The sequence below is a fragment of the Anas acuta genome, chromosome 2, assembly GCF_963932015.1.
Source record: "Anas acuta chromosome 2, bAnaAcu1.1, whole genome shotgun sequence".
Lineage (NCBI taxonomy): Eukaryota > Metazoa > Chordata > Aves > Anseriformes > Anatidae > Anas > Anas acuta.
This window is the reverse complement of record NC_088980.1, coordinates 100,594,755-100,612,952: the sequence shown is the minus strand read 5'-3', so window position 1 is coordinate 100,612,952 and position 18,198 is coordinate 100,594,755. Positions and strand designations below refer to the sequence as shown.

Below are 18,198 nucleotides of genomic sequence, written 5' to 3'. Positions count from 1 at the left end.
TTGTTGGGTGTTTTTGTACATGCTTTACTTGATTTCTTCAGTAGCAGACTATGTGGGACTCTAGGTACTAGGTACTCACTGTAGTTGTTCCGAGCCCTAAGGGGGTGGGCAGGGCTGGACCAATGCCAGTTTTTGAGAAGGTCTGCAGCCTTCATGTGCAGCCCTCAGCACCTGCTGCTGCAGTCTGCTTACCAACTTTTGCTGTGCTAACTTAATAGTGTGAACACAGACAAATACAAAAGGGAATGCAAATTGCTACCTTAATGGTGGTCAGAGGTCTGAATCTGTCTAGCCCAGAATGTGATCTGCCAGAGGTGCTTCAAGGAGGCACCGCAGTACGCAGATGGAATTTTATGATTTGCCTAGAAGTATGAGTAGTAAAGGCTTGTAATAATTGCTGTGTGTTTTATTCCTGGCTTTGTGTCATAGATCTCTTTGACTGAGTTGTTAACACATTTTTAACTCTTCATCAGAAAAAAATACTCAAGAGAACATTATGGTTTAACTATTGTTAAACACTTTGATACTTCAGTTAGCACTGTTCATCCAATGGAGAATTATCTTTGTTTCTGTACAAACCTCTGGGACTACTTATTGTGATGGTTAAGCATTGGTGGCTGCACAATTTGCACCCTTAGCAGATTTTTCAAAAGCAATGTGTTTTGTCAGAATTACCACTTGGGATACAGTTGCTTTATACAACTTTTCTTTCTAACCACATTTGTGGTGAAATGGTCATTTCCATCTCTTAGGTTGAAAGTGGGGGGAGAGATGGACAGAATGGAAAACAGAAATTCATTAATAAAGATATTAATGTTTGAATAATTATATTTCCTGTAAGGCTTAGTATTCTTTTCCTAATAAATCTTAAACTATTTTTTTCCTCTGTTACATATGTGTAACATAATGTTACACATTACACTTTATTTCAAAAATATCAGCTTTTTATTTTTAAAGTAACTTTTATAATTGTACAATCTCATTTTGAATGCTAGTAGCAAACTGGACCTACACCTCTACCAGGAGAATCAGAACTGTGTTTTAATTTATATTTCTTTATAGTTTTCTCTGTTAAGTTTCATCACTTAGTATTGTAGACCTTTCTGGGGTGCATTTCAGTTGACCCTACTTCACTTTACTGCTTTAAATATCCTAGTATTTTTGTTACTATTATCTAGCTTCCTAAATAATTTCACTTTTTTTTTTTTTTTCCCCTGTGGCTCAAGTCCTTTGGGTGTCTACTAAGATGACATGGAAATTTGTCATTTATCCCTCTTTTCATGTGACTTCTTCCTTATTTTTTCCCTCATTCAATAACTAGGTATTCCAGCATGTAAAAGATTTCTTTTTTTTTCCTGAGTCACATAACTATGCTATATTTCTCTTAATTTTTTTTTTTCTCCCCTATTCTTGGACTAGAATGTGGTTTCAGACTATTCCTGAACATCTGTGATAAAAATAAAATTCTGAGTTCTTCCTTAATTCTTTTTTTTTTTGTTTTTTTACACACATTCCTATTTTATTTATTTCAGAAATACGTCCTTTACGTTATTGGTGGTGTTAGAAGGTCTGGGATTTTTTGTTTTTTCTGACACGTAATTAAGCTGTAACTTGGTAAAGGTGAAAGTATATATCAAATTGTGTTGATGGTCAAGTCAAGTTTTCAGTATTCTAAATTCAGCCTATCAAATCTGTCTGTTACAGCTTCAGTTAGGTAGAAACTTTAGCCATGTTTGGAATCTCAGCTTAACGTCTAGTTTGTGTAATGTGGCTGCTTTGAAGCAGCAGATGTAAAGATTTGCTTGTTGACTAATTCATTTTTAAAGGGGGTTGGGGGGAAAGGAAAGGGCTGATTATCGAAATCAGTCTAAATTAGTCCTGGCGCTCTTTTTTTTAAAAAAAAATTCTTCCTTGGAAAAAGGTGTGATTTGTGACATTTTTTACTAGAAATATAATGCAGAAACAGACAGCACTAGATATCTAAAGTATCTTGTGCTTTGTCCTGTTGTGCTATGCTTTCCTCATTATTTTTAAGATAGCTGTCTTGGGTTATTATGTTCATTGAGTCTTCATCCCTGTAAGACTATTGTATTATACACATTCTCTCATTCACTGATTAATTCCTTTTTTTATGTGTGTGTGTGTGCTTTTTTCAGATAGATGACATTGTTTAATTCCATATGTGTCATCATATTACTAAGGACATTTATTATCATATTACGAAATGTGTTGTATAAATGAGCAGAAACCATGCTGGAAGGAGATTTAATGTCTTTAGTGCAGAAGAACATACTGTATTCAATATACTATTGTGAATATACTGTGTCTGAGCAAGGTCATCGAAATCTTTCTAAAAGTTTTCTAGAAAATATTATTATGTTTTCTCTCATAGTGTTTACAAAAGGTCTGAAATTTACCAAGTGATTAACCCATGGAGACTATTACCTTCTTTTGCCAATGTCTTGTACGTATATTGTAGCTATAAGAATTTGGAATTTCAAGTTCTCTTATGTTGTACTACTGCAATGTTGGTATCAGTGTCAAAATACGTTTGTTGACCTCTACCCAAATATGTCAGAGGTCCAACTGTTTCCTAAGAAAAGGAGAGACAGGAGCTGAGCACAGTACCAAGATCAGAAGAGGCAGAGACTTTCATCCTTTCATCAATCCCTCAGCACCTGAGGAAGGAAAGCAGAGTAAATTGGGTCGTGACAGACCAGGTCAGCTGAAAGTCCAAATCACTAGGCAAGTTCATTCTCCAGGAAGCCAGTCAGTGAGGTCTGAGACAATATTAATGGTTGATTTGGCCAAGCACAGGCATGGCTGTAAATATGACATGGCAGCTGGGACTAGAGTCCAGGCAAGTCCCTTGGGACAGCCTCAGCGTAAAAGCTCCCAAGGGAAGGAAGAGAAGTCTTTGCTTAGGGTTTCCAGCAGGGTGTTCTGGAAACGCTGTTTTCTGGTCCTTTGCAAGCAATTGAGGAGCAGGCCCTCATCTATGCTCTCTGCCCTGAGCCCACGCAGACAAGTGTTAAGAAGGGGATATTCCTCACTCAGTATCAAATGATTGTATCAGCAGTAGAGCATGGCTAAAAGACTGCAAAGCAATTTTAGAATAGAGAGAGGTTCAAGAGGTTCAGCCTGTTCTAATACAAAAAAGTAAAAAACAAAACAAAAAAAAAACTTTTGTCTTTATATTGATTAAATATGATCTATTTATAGTATTGTTTTGTAATAGTTGGTTATTATAATAAATTAATTGGTTGCCAACATTTATGTCCTACTGAAGGTCAACAGTGCAAATTGCTGACCTTCAAAGGGAAATGACTGTAGCAGACTCTCATATAGTTGAGTGGAAATACTTTTTGCCAAGTCTAATGGCCTAGAACTGATTAAGTTGAAATTGGTTACGGTACATTCACACTCTTGTGGTTTTACGATTGCTAGGTGTAAAGGTGTCTGTAGTTCTGAATTATCTCAGACATTTACGTTTCATCATATATACAGAAGCCATATACCATGATTGAAGAAACTGCTTTTTCACAAGAAGTTATATTTCAGCTAAGTGTAAGTGAATGCTTTTGGCAGTTCTTCATCACTGGCTCCAGTGGACTAAAATAGTATCAATTTACATGAAGGATATTGTTTATAAAATCTGGAAGAGCATGGTATTCATATCTACATAATCTGTCTTCTGGCTGCAGTGGATTAGGTGAAGAAACCTATTGATGCTTCTCTTTGTTTCAAACACTGATGGTTGTTTGAGGGTAAACTTTTCTTTCATTGGCCTGATTGGAGCTTTACAAGAAATGTAAAATATTTAAGAGATGGTAGTTTCTTCTATGGTATGGAAAGATGTGTGGTAACTTTTTGTATTAGTACATGATTGTACTAATCTATGTCTGGGAAATAGATTTGAGGCTCTCAGGGAGGTTGCAGAAGAGTCTGAGGCTCTGGACAGTAGTCCGAACCCAGGAAGCAACCCCAAGAAGAGAGTCAAGATTGGGTGAAGTGCAAAACATAAGGATCAGGGCTGGATGGAGCACTGCATTGTAACCTGTGCCACAAAAAAAAAGAGCAGAGAGTCCTGGTGATTGGGGACTCCTTGCTGAGGGGCACTGAGGCTCCTATCTGTCACCCAAATAACCTAGCCAGAGAAGTGTGCTGTCTTTCTGGGGCACGTGTCAGAGATGTTAGGAAGGCTCTGCCACGGCTCATTAAACCGGAGGACTACTATCCTCTCGTAGTCATTCAGGCTGGATCCTGGGAAGCTGCTATTAGAAAAATGAAGAAAGTCCTTATTAAAAAGGACTTTGCTTCCCCGGGGAGGTTGTTGAGGGGGTCGGGGGTGCAGGTAGTGTTCTCCTCTGTCCTCCCGCTGGTGACTGGGATGCAGATAGAAGGAGCAGAACAAGACAGGTAAATGACTGGCTGAGGGGATGGTGTCTAGACCAGGGATTTGGGTATTTTGATCTTGGGCTGTCCTTTGAGAGGCCGGGTATGTGGGCTATGGACAGACACCAACTGAGCAAATGGGGCTCAAGTTTGTTGGGGAGCAAGCTCTCTGGGCTGATTACCAGGGCTTTAAACTAGGTTTGATGGGGGAAGGGAGGGGAGCTAAAGGTGACAGAGAAGGGCTGGGGGAAATCGTCACTACTGTCACTGTTGAAGACAGGGAAAAACTTCTGAGCTCTCCCATAGGATTGTCTGAGGGCTGTCTGAGAAGGTAGTGTTCCCAATCCCCTGGCCAGTATCTTCTTCTTGCATCCCCCCAGGGGTAACTGCACCTGCTGCTTCCCTAAAGTGCCTGTACACCAATGCACAGCGCATGGGAAATAAACGGGATGAGCTCAAGATCTGCGTTCGGTCACGGGGCCACGATCTTGTTGCGATCACTGAGATGTGGTGGGACAGCTCTCATGACTGGAATGCTGTCATTGAGGGCTATGTCCTTTTTAGGAAAGACAGGCTGGGGAAGGGAGGGGGTGGGGTTGCCCTTTATGTGAGGGAGCAATTAGAGTATACCCAGCTCCAGCTGGGGGAGGGTGAAGGACAAGTGGAGAGCTTGTGGGTAACAATTAAGGGGTGGGCTGGTATGGGAGACGTGGTGGTGGTCTACTACAGGTCTCCAGATAAGGAGGAGGAAGTTGATGAGGCCTTCTACAAGCAGCTGCTAGTAGTCTCACAATCACAAGCGCTGGTCCTTATGGGGGACTTCAATTTTCTGGACCCAGGAGGATCTGGGAAACTACAGGCCAGTCCCACCTCTGTCCCTGGAAAGGTATTGGAGCAGCTTGTTCTGGATGCCATCTCCAAGCAATTGGAAGAGAAGAAGGTTATGAGGAGTAGTCAGCATGGATTCGCCAAGGGGAAGTCGTGCTCGACCAACCTCGTTGCCTTCTATGATGGCATCACCAGCTGGGTAGATGGGGGGAGAGCGGTGGGTGTCATCTACCTTGACTTTAGCAAGGCTTTCGATACCGTCTCCCATGACATCCTACTAGCAAAGCTGAGAAAGTGTGGGATAGATGAGTGGACGGCAAGGTGGGTTGAGAACTGGCTGACTGGCTGAGCTCAGAGGGTGGTGATCGGTGGAGCAGAGTCTGGCTGGAGGCCTGTGACCAGGGGTGCTCCCCAGGGGTCGGTGCTGGGTCGAGTTTTGTTCAACATCTTCATCGACAACCTTGATGAGGGAGTAGTGTCTGCCCTTAGCAAGTACACCAACGACACAGAGCTGGGAGGAGTGGCTGACACACAAGAAGGCTGTGCTGCCATTCAGCGAGACCTGGACCGGCTGGAGAGATGGGCAGGAAGAAACCAATTGAGATTTAATAAGAGCAAGTGTAGAGTCCTGCACCTGGGAAGGAACAGCCGGAAGTATCAGTACAGGCTGGGGGATGACCTGCTGGAGAGGACCTCTGAGGAGAAAGACCCGGGGGTCCTGGTGGACGACAGGTTGACCATGAGCCAGCACTGTGCCCTCGTGGCCAAGAGGGCTAATGGGATCCTGGCGTGCGGCCAGCAGATCAAGGGAGGTGATCCTCCCCCTCTACTATGCCCTGGTCAGGCCTCACCTGGAGTACTGTGTCCAGTTCTGGGCTCCCCAGTACAAGAAAGACAGGGATCTCCTGGAAAGAGTCCAGCAGAGGGACACAAAGATGATACGAGGCCTGGAGCGTCTTCCCTATGAGGAAAGGCTGAGAGACCTGGGTCTGTTCAGCCTGGAGAAGAGAAGACTGAGAAGGGATCTCCGCAATGTATATAAGTATCTGAGGGGTGGGGGACAGAAGGATGTAGCCAACCTCTTCTCAGTGGTTTGTGGGGATAAGACAAGGGGCAATGGCTACAAGTTAAAGCACAGGAAGTTCCACACTGACATGCAAAAAAAATTCTTCCCGGTGAGGGTGACAGAGCATTGGAACAGGCTGCCTGGGGAGGTTGTGGAGTCTCTTTCTCTGGAGATATTCAAGGCCTGTCTGGACGCCTACCTGGGCAGCCTGCTCTGAGGAACATGCTTTGGCAGGGGGTTGGACCTGATGATCTTTCGAGGTCCCTTGCAACCCCCTACAGTTCAGTTCTGTGATCGTACATTTGTACATGTAAGTACTGATTGGGGTTGTATGGTTATCTTTGTGAATATATTTTCATATTTTTCATCTTAAAAAAGTTGGTATGTCAGTGTAAAAATATTTTTATGTATGATATTTTTTCTGTTTATAGTGTGGAAGTTCTGTTTGACAGATACAAGAATAACGTTTATGATTTAGATCAGAATTGATATTTTGGGGTGATCAGATATGCATCTCATTGTTTAATGCCTTTTTAAGGAGCATACAATTTCTTAAGATATGAAAGCACTGTTTTACTTACCTGTCCATATAACCATATAATATGGGCATATTATTATAATATATTACATTTTATATATATATATATATATATATATATATACACATAAAAACAACTGTAGGTGGATATTTAAGTGATAATGCTGTTTTGTTGTTGGGATACATTTTTTTTTTTTGAAATAATGAATTCTGGAAAACATCAACTCCATAAGCCCGAAGTTTTTATGAAAATACACAATGAGAACATAAGGTCCTAGAATAAACTAAACTGAAATATGGAAAATCTAGGAAAAGATTTTCTAGGGGGAGGAAAAAAAAAAGAAAAAAGGAAAAGCCTATTATCTAGGCTGGGATAGATCCTCTTAAGACTATGTAGTTGAAGCTCTTCCACATTTAATAAATTACTGTGGGGTTCATTGAAGTGTTCAATTCCTATTCAGACTGAATCATCTAACAGTCGAGCTGATATGAAGACCCTGTGTATCTTATTTTTGTTCATCTTTTGTTATATATCTTTTCATACAGAAAGAAATACAAACAACCTCCCACTCAAGTCCTTGGTTTTATTCTAACATAAACTAACAATTTTTTTTTGCCTGTCAGTTTCATGGATAGGAAAGGTGTTGAGACTTACTTCCAACACTGCCAGCTTCCTCAGAGAAATAGTTTAAAAATTTTTCATATTTGAAAACAACATTAACCTGAAAAGTAATAGATAATTTGTCAAAAAGGAGCAGTTAGTGTCTGGAAATTAGAGTTATGAGTTTGATTTCCATTCTCTGTGATTACTTCATTCAGCTGTACCCTTTCTACCTATGCTGAATTTTTCAGGAAATAAAGATTTACATTTCTGATGGACATTGTGTTATGACTTGAAGATCCATTTGTTGCCTTGAAAGATGTATTTTTAAATTCTGTCAGTAAAGAGTGCAAACTGGGTTGAGGTGTAACTTCGTAGTAGTGATGATGGACTTTTGGCTTCCACATTTATTTATGGCAAATAAAGACAAAGTGATTGTTAAGTTCAAAAGCTGTCCTGTTAAGGATATAGCTGGACTGTCACAAGTGCACAAGGTAGAATAGAGGCAATTGAGTTTTTGTTTTTAACAGTACTTTGGATTATAAACTCAGTGTTAGAGCCCCACTCATCCAGGCTTTTTTGTTATTTCATGCTTCATGAAGACAGTTTAATTCTTTATTTCTGTTCTATTTTGATATTAATGTTTATACAAATACAACAGTAGAACACCTCTGAATTTGTTTGTCCTAGCAAGATTTAGTTAATGGATTATTCTTTATTTTGAATAACTTCCCTGTTGGGGACAGTTACTAGTTACCAGTTATTCCAGTGTGCAATACTGACAAGGTACCACAAGTTTCACATCTCCTCTTGAATGGTTTCAAAACTTTTATCATATCCACATACCTGAATCTCTTGGTATGGCCTCTGAACGCACTCAAAACCCATAAATTATTTTGCTATCCTATCAACATATTCAAGGTGAAGAAAATAGGATCACTGCAAAGTGGGGTACAGACAACCAACTTCTTATCATAGGCACTGTACCCCCTCTTTTTGTTTGGAATTGCTCTGTATTTCAAAAAATGGTATGGATTCATATAAATACAAGTAATTATAAAAATGCTATTATGGTCAGTACTGTTAGTTATCTATACAGATTTATTTCATTCTATACAGATTTATTTCAAAAGCATAGTATGTTGTTGAAAGAAAAAAACTCACACAATGGGTTCTGTACCAAGGGACATCCAAATAATCATATTCTTCAGTACTATACAGATCGTAAAAACAAGCTAAAATCTTCAGTGTTAATGGTGACACCATTAATAGATCCACCAATAGGTCCTTTATTTGAAATAAGGTACTGGTTATTTGAATACTTTAAAGCTCTGCTGAGATTCTCAATATTCTCCGAGAATGTGCTGATTCTCTCCTGTTCATGTGAACTGTAAGACAGGAGGAAACATAGTAAACTTGTCCATTTAAAATCACTCCAGTAGAACTTGAGTAGAGGGTTACTTTTGCAATGATATCATAGTAGAGGGTTACTTTTGTAATGATATCATAGTCTACACCTTTATCTCTTCCTTTCTCTCCTCTTGCTTCTTCCCTTCCACAAAATAAATAATAAAAATAAAGCCTCCACAAACAAAAACATAAAAAAAAACACTAGTAATCAAAGATCATATAATCAATAATGAGTTGTGACTCAACTTGCAACACGTCTTGATGTCAAAAAGCATGCACAGTCCTTTGCCTACGCTGTAGAAGGCTTTATATTTAACTGGTTTTGGGAAAACTATTAGTTCTCTAGCTTATCCTCTCTGCAGCAACAGCTTTTTCTTTATGCCACGCAGCTCAATTATTGTTGGTATTAGATTTTTAGTCCTGACTGGGTTTGCTTCCCTACTTCTCATTTTCAGTTTAATTCTTTCTTATTAGTGTAGATATATATAATTCTCTATTCTGTGTGTTTCTTTCTATCCGTATGTTTATATAGAACTGTGGGCCGTATACTACTTTTCTTTAAGCTGTATTCGAAAATAGTTCTATTTTTACAGGATGGGAGGTAATACAGTTTAGCATTTTACACATTGTTATAGGAAGAATCTCTCATTTTCATTACCTCAAAACAAACAAAAAAACTCACAAAGATATTTAAAATTTTATAATGTTATAACACATGATAATCTACTCTTGGCTTGCGGACAGTATTTTCTTCTTCAGCTGTTAATTTTAAAACTTTAATATAGTGGAGCATACAACTTAAAAGTTTTAACTCACTGCCATCACTTAGTTGACAGCAACATTTGAGAAACAATTCTATAGTATGTTTCATTACTCTATAGTCATGGAATATATTTAAATACTTTTTAATATTAGTAATTTACAGGTGCCTTTTGTCAGAGTATCCTTCAAGAGTGTCAATTAAAAAAAAATAAATTTTCTAAGAGTATTGCAGAAATGTGCAAACATCCTAAGATAACAAATTTATATAGATATATTCAAAGTACCTCATTACTTTTAACCTAAATATTTTTTTTTACCTAGTAATTTTGTGAATGTTTCAGATAAAAAGTGAAATATGAGAATGATGCAGACATGACTGGAATGAGAAGAAGGACAGAGAAGTCACAATAAAGAGTTTCTTCATTTCAGTTATGAAGCTGACTATCACAACTTTTGCCACTTCATTAAGGATTTACCTCCTAATTAAACATATCAGTAAAGGAGATTACAGTTTGAATAGTTCCATTTCATTAAACTTTTAAACTTAATTCATCTTGATGTTCTTTTTCATGACCAGGGATTAATTTAGGTAATACGTGTTTTTTATTTTGTTCTGAGGTGTAAAATCTCTGAAGAGATTTTAAGAGTTCTAATTTACCATAAATATCATGTGTGTCTGGACAAATGCAGTAGCTGTAATTATTAAGAATTCTTTTTTACTTCATCCATGCTTTATTCAGTAAAAATAAAGTGTGTTATTTTGATGCATCAAAGATAAAACCATACAACAAAAAGTGATGAGCTAATATACATTTACTACAATGTAACTCTCCTGTAGACAAAGTTGCGTATAATACAGCTATTGGTTCCTACTAGATAATGGATGGTAACTGATTTTTTATAATGCAGTTTATTGAAGCATATTAAACCTACGTGATGTGAAAATATTTGTCATAATGTTGTGGAAACTCTTGTAGAATAGTGAGGAGAAAGCAATTTGTCCATGTTTATCTATGAGAAAAGACCAGCATTACAGGCTCATACAGCTGTCATTTTTTCTAATTTATGTTTGTGGTTGCACATGGCTGCTTCTTTGTCCTAAAAATGTGTTTCCACATTGCTTACTTCCTAGTTAATATATCTGTAGTCCTATATGTCTATGGAATCACTTCTTTTGTATATTCATAAGTACCATAGAGAACAAAATTTACCTAAATTAAATGTTAATCCCCACTCATGAAAAATAACATCAAGATGAATGAAATTTAAAAGTTTAATAAAATGGAATGATTTGTGTATATACTCTTGTCTCTATTTTGTGGGAATATATGTAAAGTACAAGGATACTGGACTGATACTGGATTTATACAGAGAAAACAAGTTTGACTTATTTTAGGCTCTCTGCTTTGCTCCAAGAATGGGAAAATGGAATTATGCTCTAAAATCATTAGATGCCTATATATAAAATATATAATATATGTAATATATATATGATAATAAAATAATAATCTATATGCCTGCTTGGCTTGGAAACATATTCTAAACTACAACTGTGCTGTTTTATGAGAATGAAATAATTGTTAGCTAGTATGTTGGAAGTGTACATCATATCTCTTTTATTTATTTATTTATTTATTTATTATTTTACATTACTGTTAGGATTATTGCTAGACAGAAGATAAATAAATAGCTTTTTCTGATCAAGGGTTAAACGTGGGATGTACAGAATGATGAGATTTTGTTTAACCTCAAATATTTGACATGAATGACAAAGAAAACATGTTTAGAGGTCTATACGTTATATATATGTGAATACATAATATACATTATATACTCAGAGGGCTATACATCATAGCCCTCTTACATACTTTATAAGTAGCATACAACCTTATATCTTAATATGAAAAAAATATGCTTCATAGGCACTGGGAAACACAGGAAGATTGTGAATCACCCAGATTGTGGCAAGTTCCAAAACTCAGTTACATTGATGTGAATTCACTTTCTTAAACCTCTGAGCAGTTAAACAGCATAATAGTAGAAACATTGCTCAAAAATCCTTATTTTGGCAGGTTCTGTTTATGAACTTTGAAGTAAATAGATCTAAATAATTTGTAACTCTGTAATTTGTTATTTTGTACAGAGTATGTTTCTTTTAACAGAAGAATTATAAAATGTGATAGCTAGTTTATGAAGAAAAAAAAAAAGTCCTCTGTGGCTAAAACACTAACCCGTGTTTTAGACTGGTGTAGCTAGGCAGATAAAGTCTAACCTGGGTGTGAATGGAGTTTGGAGTATTTCGTATCTGTCTGTGAATTGTGGACAAAATGATATGGCTCTGTGTTTTTCTTATTCATCAACAGTGCTATTGGACTAAGAAATTTCTGTTGCAGCAGTAGTTAGTGTTTGATCAGTTTGGCCCTAGAGAAATAAGAGCTATGTTTCATAAAATCAGCCAAATTGATATTTAGAAATGTCACCAAAGACATGATGGCATTTTATTATGTATCCCAAGGTAAATATAACCTTTTACTCAGAATTTCTGTTGTAGAAAATATGTGGTCATATAGCCTGTTTCTTATTTGGAGGCTTTATTTTTTTAATTATTATTATGTTAAATAAATCACTGTATTTGGAAGCAGATTTACCTTTGTAGAAGCTTTTTTATGCTGTGAATTATTACTCATTATGCTAGATAATAACACATAATTTGAAATATTTGAATATAAATATGCTGTAAACAGTCTGCAGAGAAAGAAAAACTGATTTATCAGTATTAGTTTCACTGTGGTTTATGTTCAGGTGTATGTGTTATGATTGTCCTTCATTTCAAATATAACATTGTTCCCTACTGAAAACATAAGAAACATAAAAAAATGTATACATGTATGTTCTCTTTCTAAAATACATGTGATCTTTCAGCACGTGTATTATGCGAGACTTTGGTAATGCACAATTGCTGTTAGTGTTTTTGTTTTGGGGTAGACTATAGAATACAGCTCCATTTTTATGAATATAGTTTTTATCCAGCCACTGTGCCTTCTCAATAAATTTGAAGGAATATAGAGTAGCCTGCGTGGTCTAAAATAGACAAATTGTTGATGCTGAGGGTCAAATGTTATCCAGTGTCCTACAGAACTGTGAAAATCTGTTTTACGTAAATGTAATACATGGTTTATTATTTATTCATATTTTGAGGGTTGTTTGTTATTTTTTGTTTCCATTTTTACATCTATTATGATCTTAATTGAATTAGCTTAGTAACATACTTATGGACCAGTGCTTACCCTAACATTGGTGTCAGTCACTTATTCAAAGTTTAAACATATTTAAGTCTTTTTCGTCTCAAGAACATTGATTTCCACTATTTACATATGTGAGGGAAACTCATAGAGAAAATTTTAAATTTTAATTTCATTGTGAGAATGTTAAAACAGAAGAGAATAAATACAACTAAATATAAGTATTCAAGATATTAATTCCTTTTTCTTCTGTGTGACTCCAGCATGGAAATATCTGCGCCTTGTTTTCAGTTGTTTTCCATGAAAATTAATAGTTTCCTAACTATATGTTTAGAAACATAATGTTCATCTTCTGATGTATATATCATCATAATACATGTATTATTTATTTTTTATGTATCATTTATTTTTATTATAATTATTTGTAATTTTAGACAGACACTTAATACGTATCTGTCCCATATCCTGTAAACCACAGACTCATAAATATATATATATATATTTAAATGTAGCAATAATTACAAGAAACAAACAAACAAAAAGAGATTGGTGTCAATAGCGTGGTAGAAAAAGTTTGTGTAGAGGTAGAATGTTTGATCAAAGAATTCCCACTGAAGACGGGAAAAATGGATTTTGTTAGGCTGGGAGAAGAGGAATATTTGATGTGAGAAAAATGCATGGGAAAGGGCAGAAAAGCATACATACTAACCAGAAGCTTTAAGAAATGGTGCTGTCTTCCTATATGTAGTCTTCGGAAACAGAGAACAATGCTATAAGACTTCCATCTTTAAACTTTTTTACTTTTTCAGTGTATTGTGTCCTCCTATTTTTTTTCTCTAACCTTCTGCCAAAATGGGCATAATTTTGTTGATGACATAAGGAAAATTTTGCAGGAAAATTATTCTACTTTAGAATAGTCTTTGGACAAATTGTTTCAGAGGGCTGACAGAAGTGCTTTGCTGGTATCATAACACATACATTAGAGTTACCTTCAAGGGTGATCTGAAGGAAGAATAATACTTCATACATTCTTTTTCAAGTTCTGAAATAGCATAGTAGCATACTACCCTGCAAGAGGGCTTTACATGTGCTCTGAAGATTGATTATTGTGCATTCTTTCCACCACAGTGTATGAACTAAATGGCTTTTAAGAAAATATCAACATTAGGCAGTATTCAATTTTTTGATCCTTTGAGCTAAAGTAGAATTTCTATGTGGTTACACAGGGATCACAAAAATAAATAGATAGATTACCAAACCAACCAACCCCCAGCCTCCCCCTCCCCCAAAACAAAACAAAACAAAACAATCAAACAAAAAACAAGGAACCATGCTGCCAAGGTTATTACAGTGCTGTGGGGTGGGCAGCTCTCAATTTACAAATATAGTAAAATACCACTGTGGATTAGTAAGACAGGAAAGATCAATTAGAAAGTATGAATAAAGTAATGCATTGTGCTATTATAACATGCTATTGTGTCTTGAAGGCAACTATGATATTTTCTAGACAAGTTAGTAAGATAGGTTGTTTTTAACTTTCACATTTTTTATTTGCAGCCGCTATGTGAAATTTCTGAAAGAAATTGGGCTAGGATGTGTTAAATATACAGGATTAACATATAAAATAGGATTATACTAATAGAATAATTTTAATTGTATAATTGTAAGTTACAGTGGCAGAACTAATGTTTTTGCCAATATGATAACATCCACCTAAAGATGTATAGGTAGGTGTACAGCTGCAGATAGTTGAATTAAAGAAACAAACAAAAAAACTTATAATTGTTTTGGGCTTAGATGCTCATCAGTTCAGGGAGTTTTGTATGTATCTCTGCCCTCTTGACTGGAAATTTTATTCAATGGAATTCAAAGGTTTTTTTTTTTTTTTTTTTTTTACAGATGTTAGGGAATTGTCTTGTACAAAGTACAAGCCTTGAATGGATTACAAACTTTCATAATTGAAATCTGGGGATGAAATCTTACACAGCATGTCCACTGTGTAAATCAGCTTAATAAGTTCTCTCCAGTGATGCTGTGATTTCAGGTAATGCAGATGTTCCATTGCAGATGGTCTACAGATGCATCAATGGTCTAACCACACACAGCAAACTTGGCACAAGCAAAATGTGTTGGTTTTCCTGAATGTGCTCATACCATCTGTGTACCTCATACTCAATAGATCTGACTTAGAAATATTGACTCACTGTACTCATGTGCTAAATAGGACACGTGAACATGTTGATGAACACTAGAGCAGTATGACTACTCAAGAGCAACAACTAAGGTAAACAGTGACAAAAATGTTTCTTGAGTAGCTTTACTAAATATTCAAGGTCTGAGTGTGTTGCAATAGATTATTTGAATTATTTCTCTGCATGATTCTGTTATCTTAAATATGTTCAGATCTTAGTTAATGGCACCAAGTCATGCTTCAAGGAACAGAGCCTCAGAAACAAGCAAAGCATAGCTGATTTCATGAGATGCACATGAAGTACTATAGTGATGTGCTGCATGGATGCTTGCATGGATGCATAGATGCTTGGTACAGCATTTTTGCATCTTTTTTTTTTTTTCTCTCTCTCTCTTCCCCACCCTCCCGCCCCCCCAGGTCTACATTGAGTTTCTGACTGTTATATTCCTTCATGTTCTGTGAAGTCTTGCTTCCTGATACTATGGTTAGAACCTAAAAATTATCTCAGTAATCCTATTGTAGTTTTTGTAACCTATGAAAGATTCTTCCAGATTACATCACACAGAACCATGTGTCTGTGTGATTTAAGGATGGCTGAATAGTAGCATGTGTTTCTATTGTTCCACTGCAGTATATTACAGAGGTAAAATGCCTATTTTATTGGTCCAAACTATGGTGTTATACTACTTGTTGGAGGTACTAAATACTTCATATTGGTAGACCTCAAGACTGTTGTTTTGTTGTTGTTGATATTTTTTTTTTCTTTTTTTCAGTGAAGGGAGAAGCATAGTTAGATTCCACTTGAATATCAGTAAAAACAAATGTTTTGTTTGTTTCTTTGTTTGTTTGTTTTTATTGCTAAGTTTGGTATTTTGAAAGTTTAACAAATCAGTTTTAGAGTGGTAAAGATGAAATTTGCAATACAAGTTAAAATGAGCTGCTTGCTTAGCTCTTACTTGGCTTCTTTTCCTATATAGTAATTCTCCTGGGGTAAAATTTGTCTTTGAACATAGTCACTTGAGCATACCTGAAGATTCACTTTTTCAAGATAATTCCTTCATTGTTTTCTATAGCTCGAACTTTCTGTTATGTCAGCATTTAACTTATTTCTTAAAACAGTTTCTTCTGTTGACAGGATTAAAGAGTAACAACAACAACAACAACAACAAAAAAGCTAATTACTGTTCTCTTACAGTATTTTAGATTGTTCTTTACAGTCTTTGCTTGTGTACCATAAATAGAAACATATATAAAATACCAGTAATTAGAGCACAGCTCTGTGTATTGTGTATTTTCAGATTGTGTACTGACAACATTCAGACTATACAAAGTTTTTTAATTTTTTTCTTAACAATTGAGCTGTGGATAGATTTTAAATCCCAATTCTTTCTATTCTTTGAGGGATATGCAGTTGTCATTCAATGCATTTTTTCTATGATTATGCAAAGTTCTCCTTCATATCTCAAAATAAAAACAAAGCAATAAAGCAGAAAATATCTGACCTGGTCTACCATGTCTGTCAGTTTGTCAAATTATTAGCTTAATAAACAGAATATTCACCCAAAGGAAGAAAAAAAAAATGTTTTGTTTCCTCTTGTGCATCATAAATGGACTTTCTTGTTAAAACTAATCAGGACATTCATTTTCAAACTTAATTTGTTTCTTGATTCAGAGCAATAAATGTCATGTAGGCATTTTTCTATCTTCTCTGTTTTTGTTATGTTTGTTTGTTTGTTTGTTTTTCTTCTATTTAGAGAGAGAGGAGAAGCAGAGGAAATAGTGTTACTGATGTTTATCTTTATTAGTAGTAGTAATTATTTATTTATTTTAATTCTGTCAGTAAGCAGTATGTTTCTAGACAGCATTAATACACTTCTATTCTGAAGAATACCTGTCCTGTTAGAGGAAAAGAAATCCAAGAAGAAAAATAAGTAGTCTCTCCAGAATATTGATCTCGTTTGTTTGTTTTACTGTGATAGTACCACAGACATTAGAGATGAAATCATGAATTAAATACTTTCTTTTATCACATTCCTCCATGAAAAATAATGGTCATTCTCTTCATGATTTGGACTTCACTACTTTACTATCAGCAAATTATTCATCATTGGTCAGGTTTTGAGCACCTTGAATGTCTCTAATTTATTTCTCTTTCTGATTGATGAATGTTGCAGGATGGTAGCTGTATCAGAACAAGACAAAGAAAGAAAAGAGACAATAGAGGATTTCACAAGGAGATCTTGAACTTAGGAGGTTCATATGCTGCTGGCACTAATTGAGAAAATTCATCCACTTTCAAATTATGTTGTAATACCTCTAGTTGATGCTGCACATCTAGAGGTTTAGCATGCAAAACTGCTGATGATATTTTAGTTGTAGCCAGAAGAGCATCTTAGCATAAAACCCTTTGCATATTTTTATATATGGTATTTATAAACTTTACTGTACTTTAAACATTGCATTTAAAAATACATATGATATAAAAACCATTTTAAAACAAATTATGTTCTCAGCTTCACTGCAGAAATTTCAGGCCTTATTTAGATATTCCCAGGAGGCAAGAATTTCATGACAGCATAAGTTAGTTTAAAGGCATCTCACTCCCTTTTTCTTAAAGGTAAAAAATAATCACTTCTTTAAAATGTCTAATCATACTTTCTATCTCCTATATATTACAGAACACAAAGGACAGTTTTATCTTGAAGGAATAAATCTAATTGTCTCTGATGGAGGAATAGGGTGCAGGGAGATGATCAGAGTTATTTCACTTCTGAAGGGCTTTATTTACTTGAAAATTCTGGTTTACATTTAACCGTTTATATACGCCACACTACATGCAATCTAAAAAAAAATGCTTAAAGATTGAAATTTTAGGAATCAAATGAGAATGCACCTTATGTACAGAGCCAAGAATTTATCGTTAGTGTAAGTCAGTTCTTAACATTCTAATCCAAATGTGATGTTGATAGGTTAATTAAAACATTAACATTTACAGGCCAAAATATCTAGGAAATAAAAGTTTCAGCAGTACAGATAAATTCGTACCAAAAATTTTAACTCTTTTTCTGTTTATTTGTTTGTTTGTTTGTTTTTTCTTCTTTTTCTTTTTTGTTTTGTTTTGTTTTAATCTTTCCATTGTGGTTCTGGTACCTATATATGATCAGT

At 35.6% G+C, this 18,198-nt stretch overlaps 1 protein-coding gene across 5 annotated transcripts in view; it reads left to right on the top strand.

Annotated features, from left to right (window-relative positions):
• Positions 1 to 18,198, top strand: part of CCDC102B (coiled-coil domain containing 102B) — a 161,309-nt gene that overhangs the window by 56,239 nt on the left and 86,872 nt on the right. The window contains exon 6 of one of the 5 annotated variants that reach the window (XM_068671392.1): positions 9,942 to 10,995. The exons of the other annotated variants lie outside the window; for them this stretch is intronic. Within the exon in view, the coding sequence (XP_068527493.1) occupies positions 9,942 to 9,959 (18 nt within the window). The 3' untranslated portion in view covers positions 9,960 to 10,995. Of the gene's footprint in view, positions 1 to 9,941; positions 10,996 to 18,198 lie in introns of those variants that run through there. 5 annotated transcript variants of the gene reach the window in all.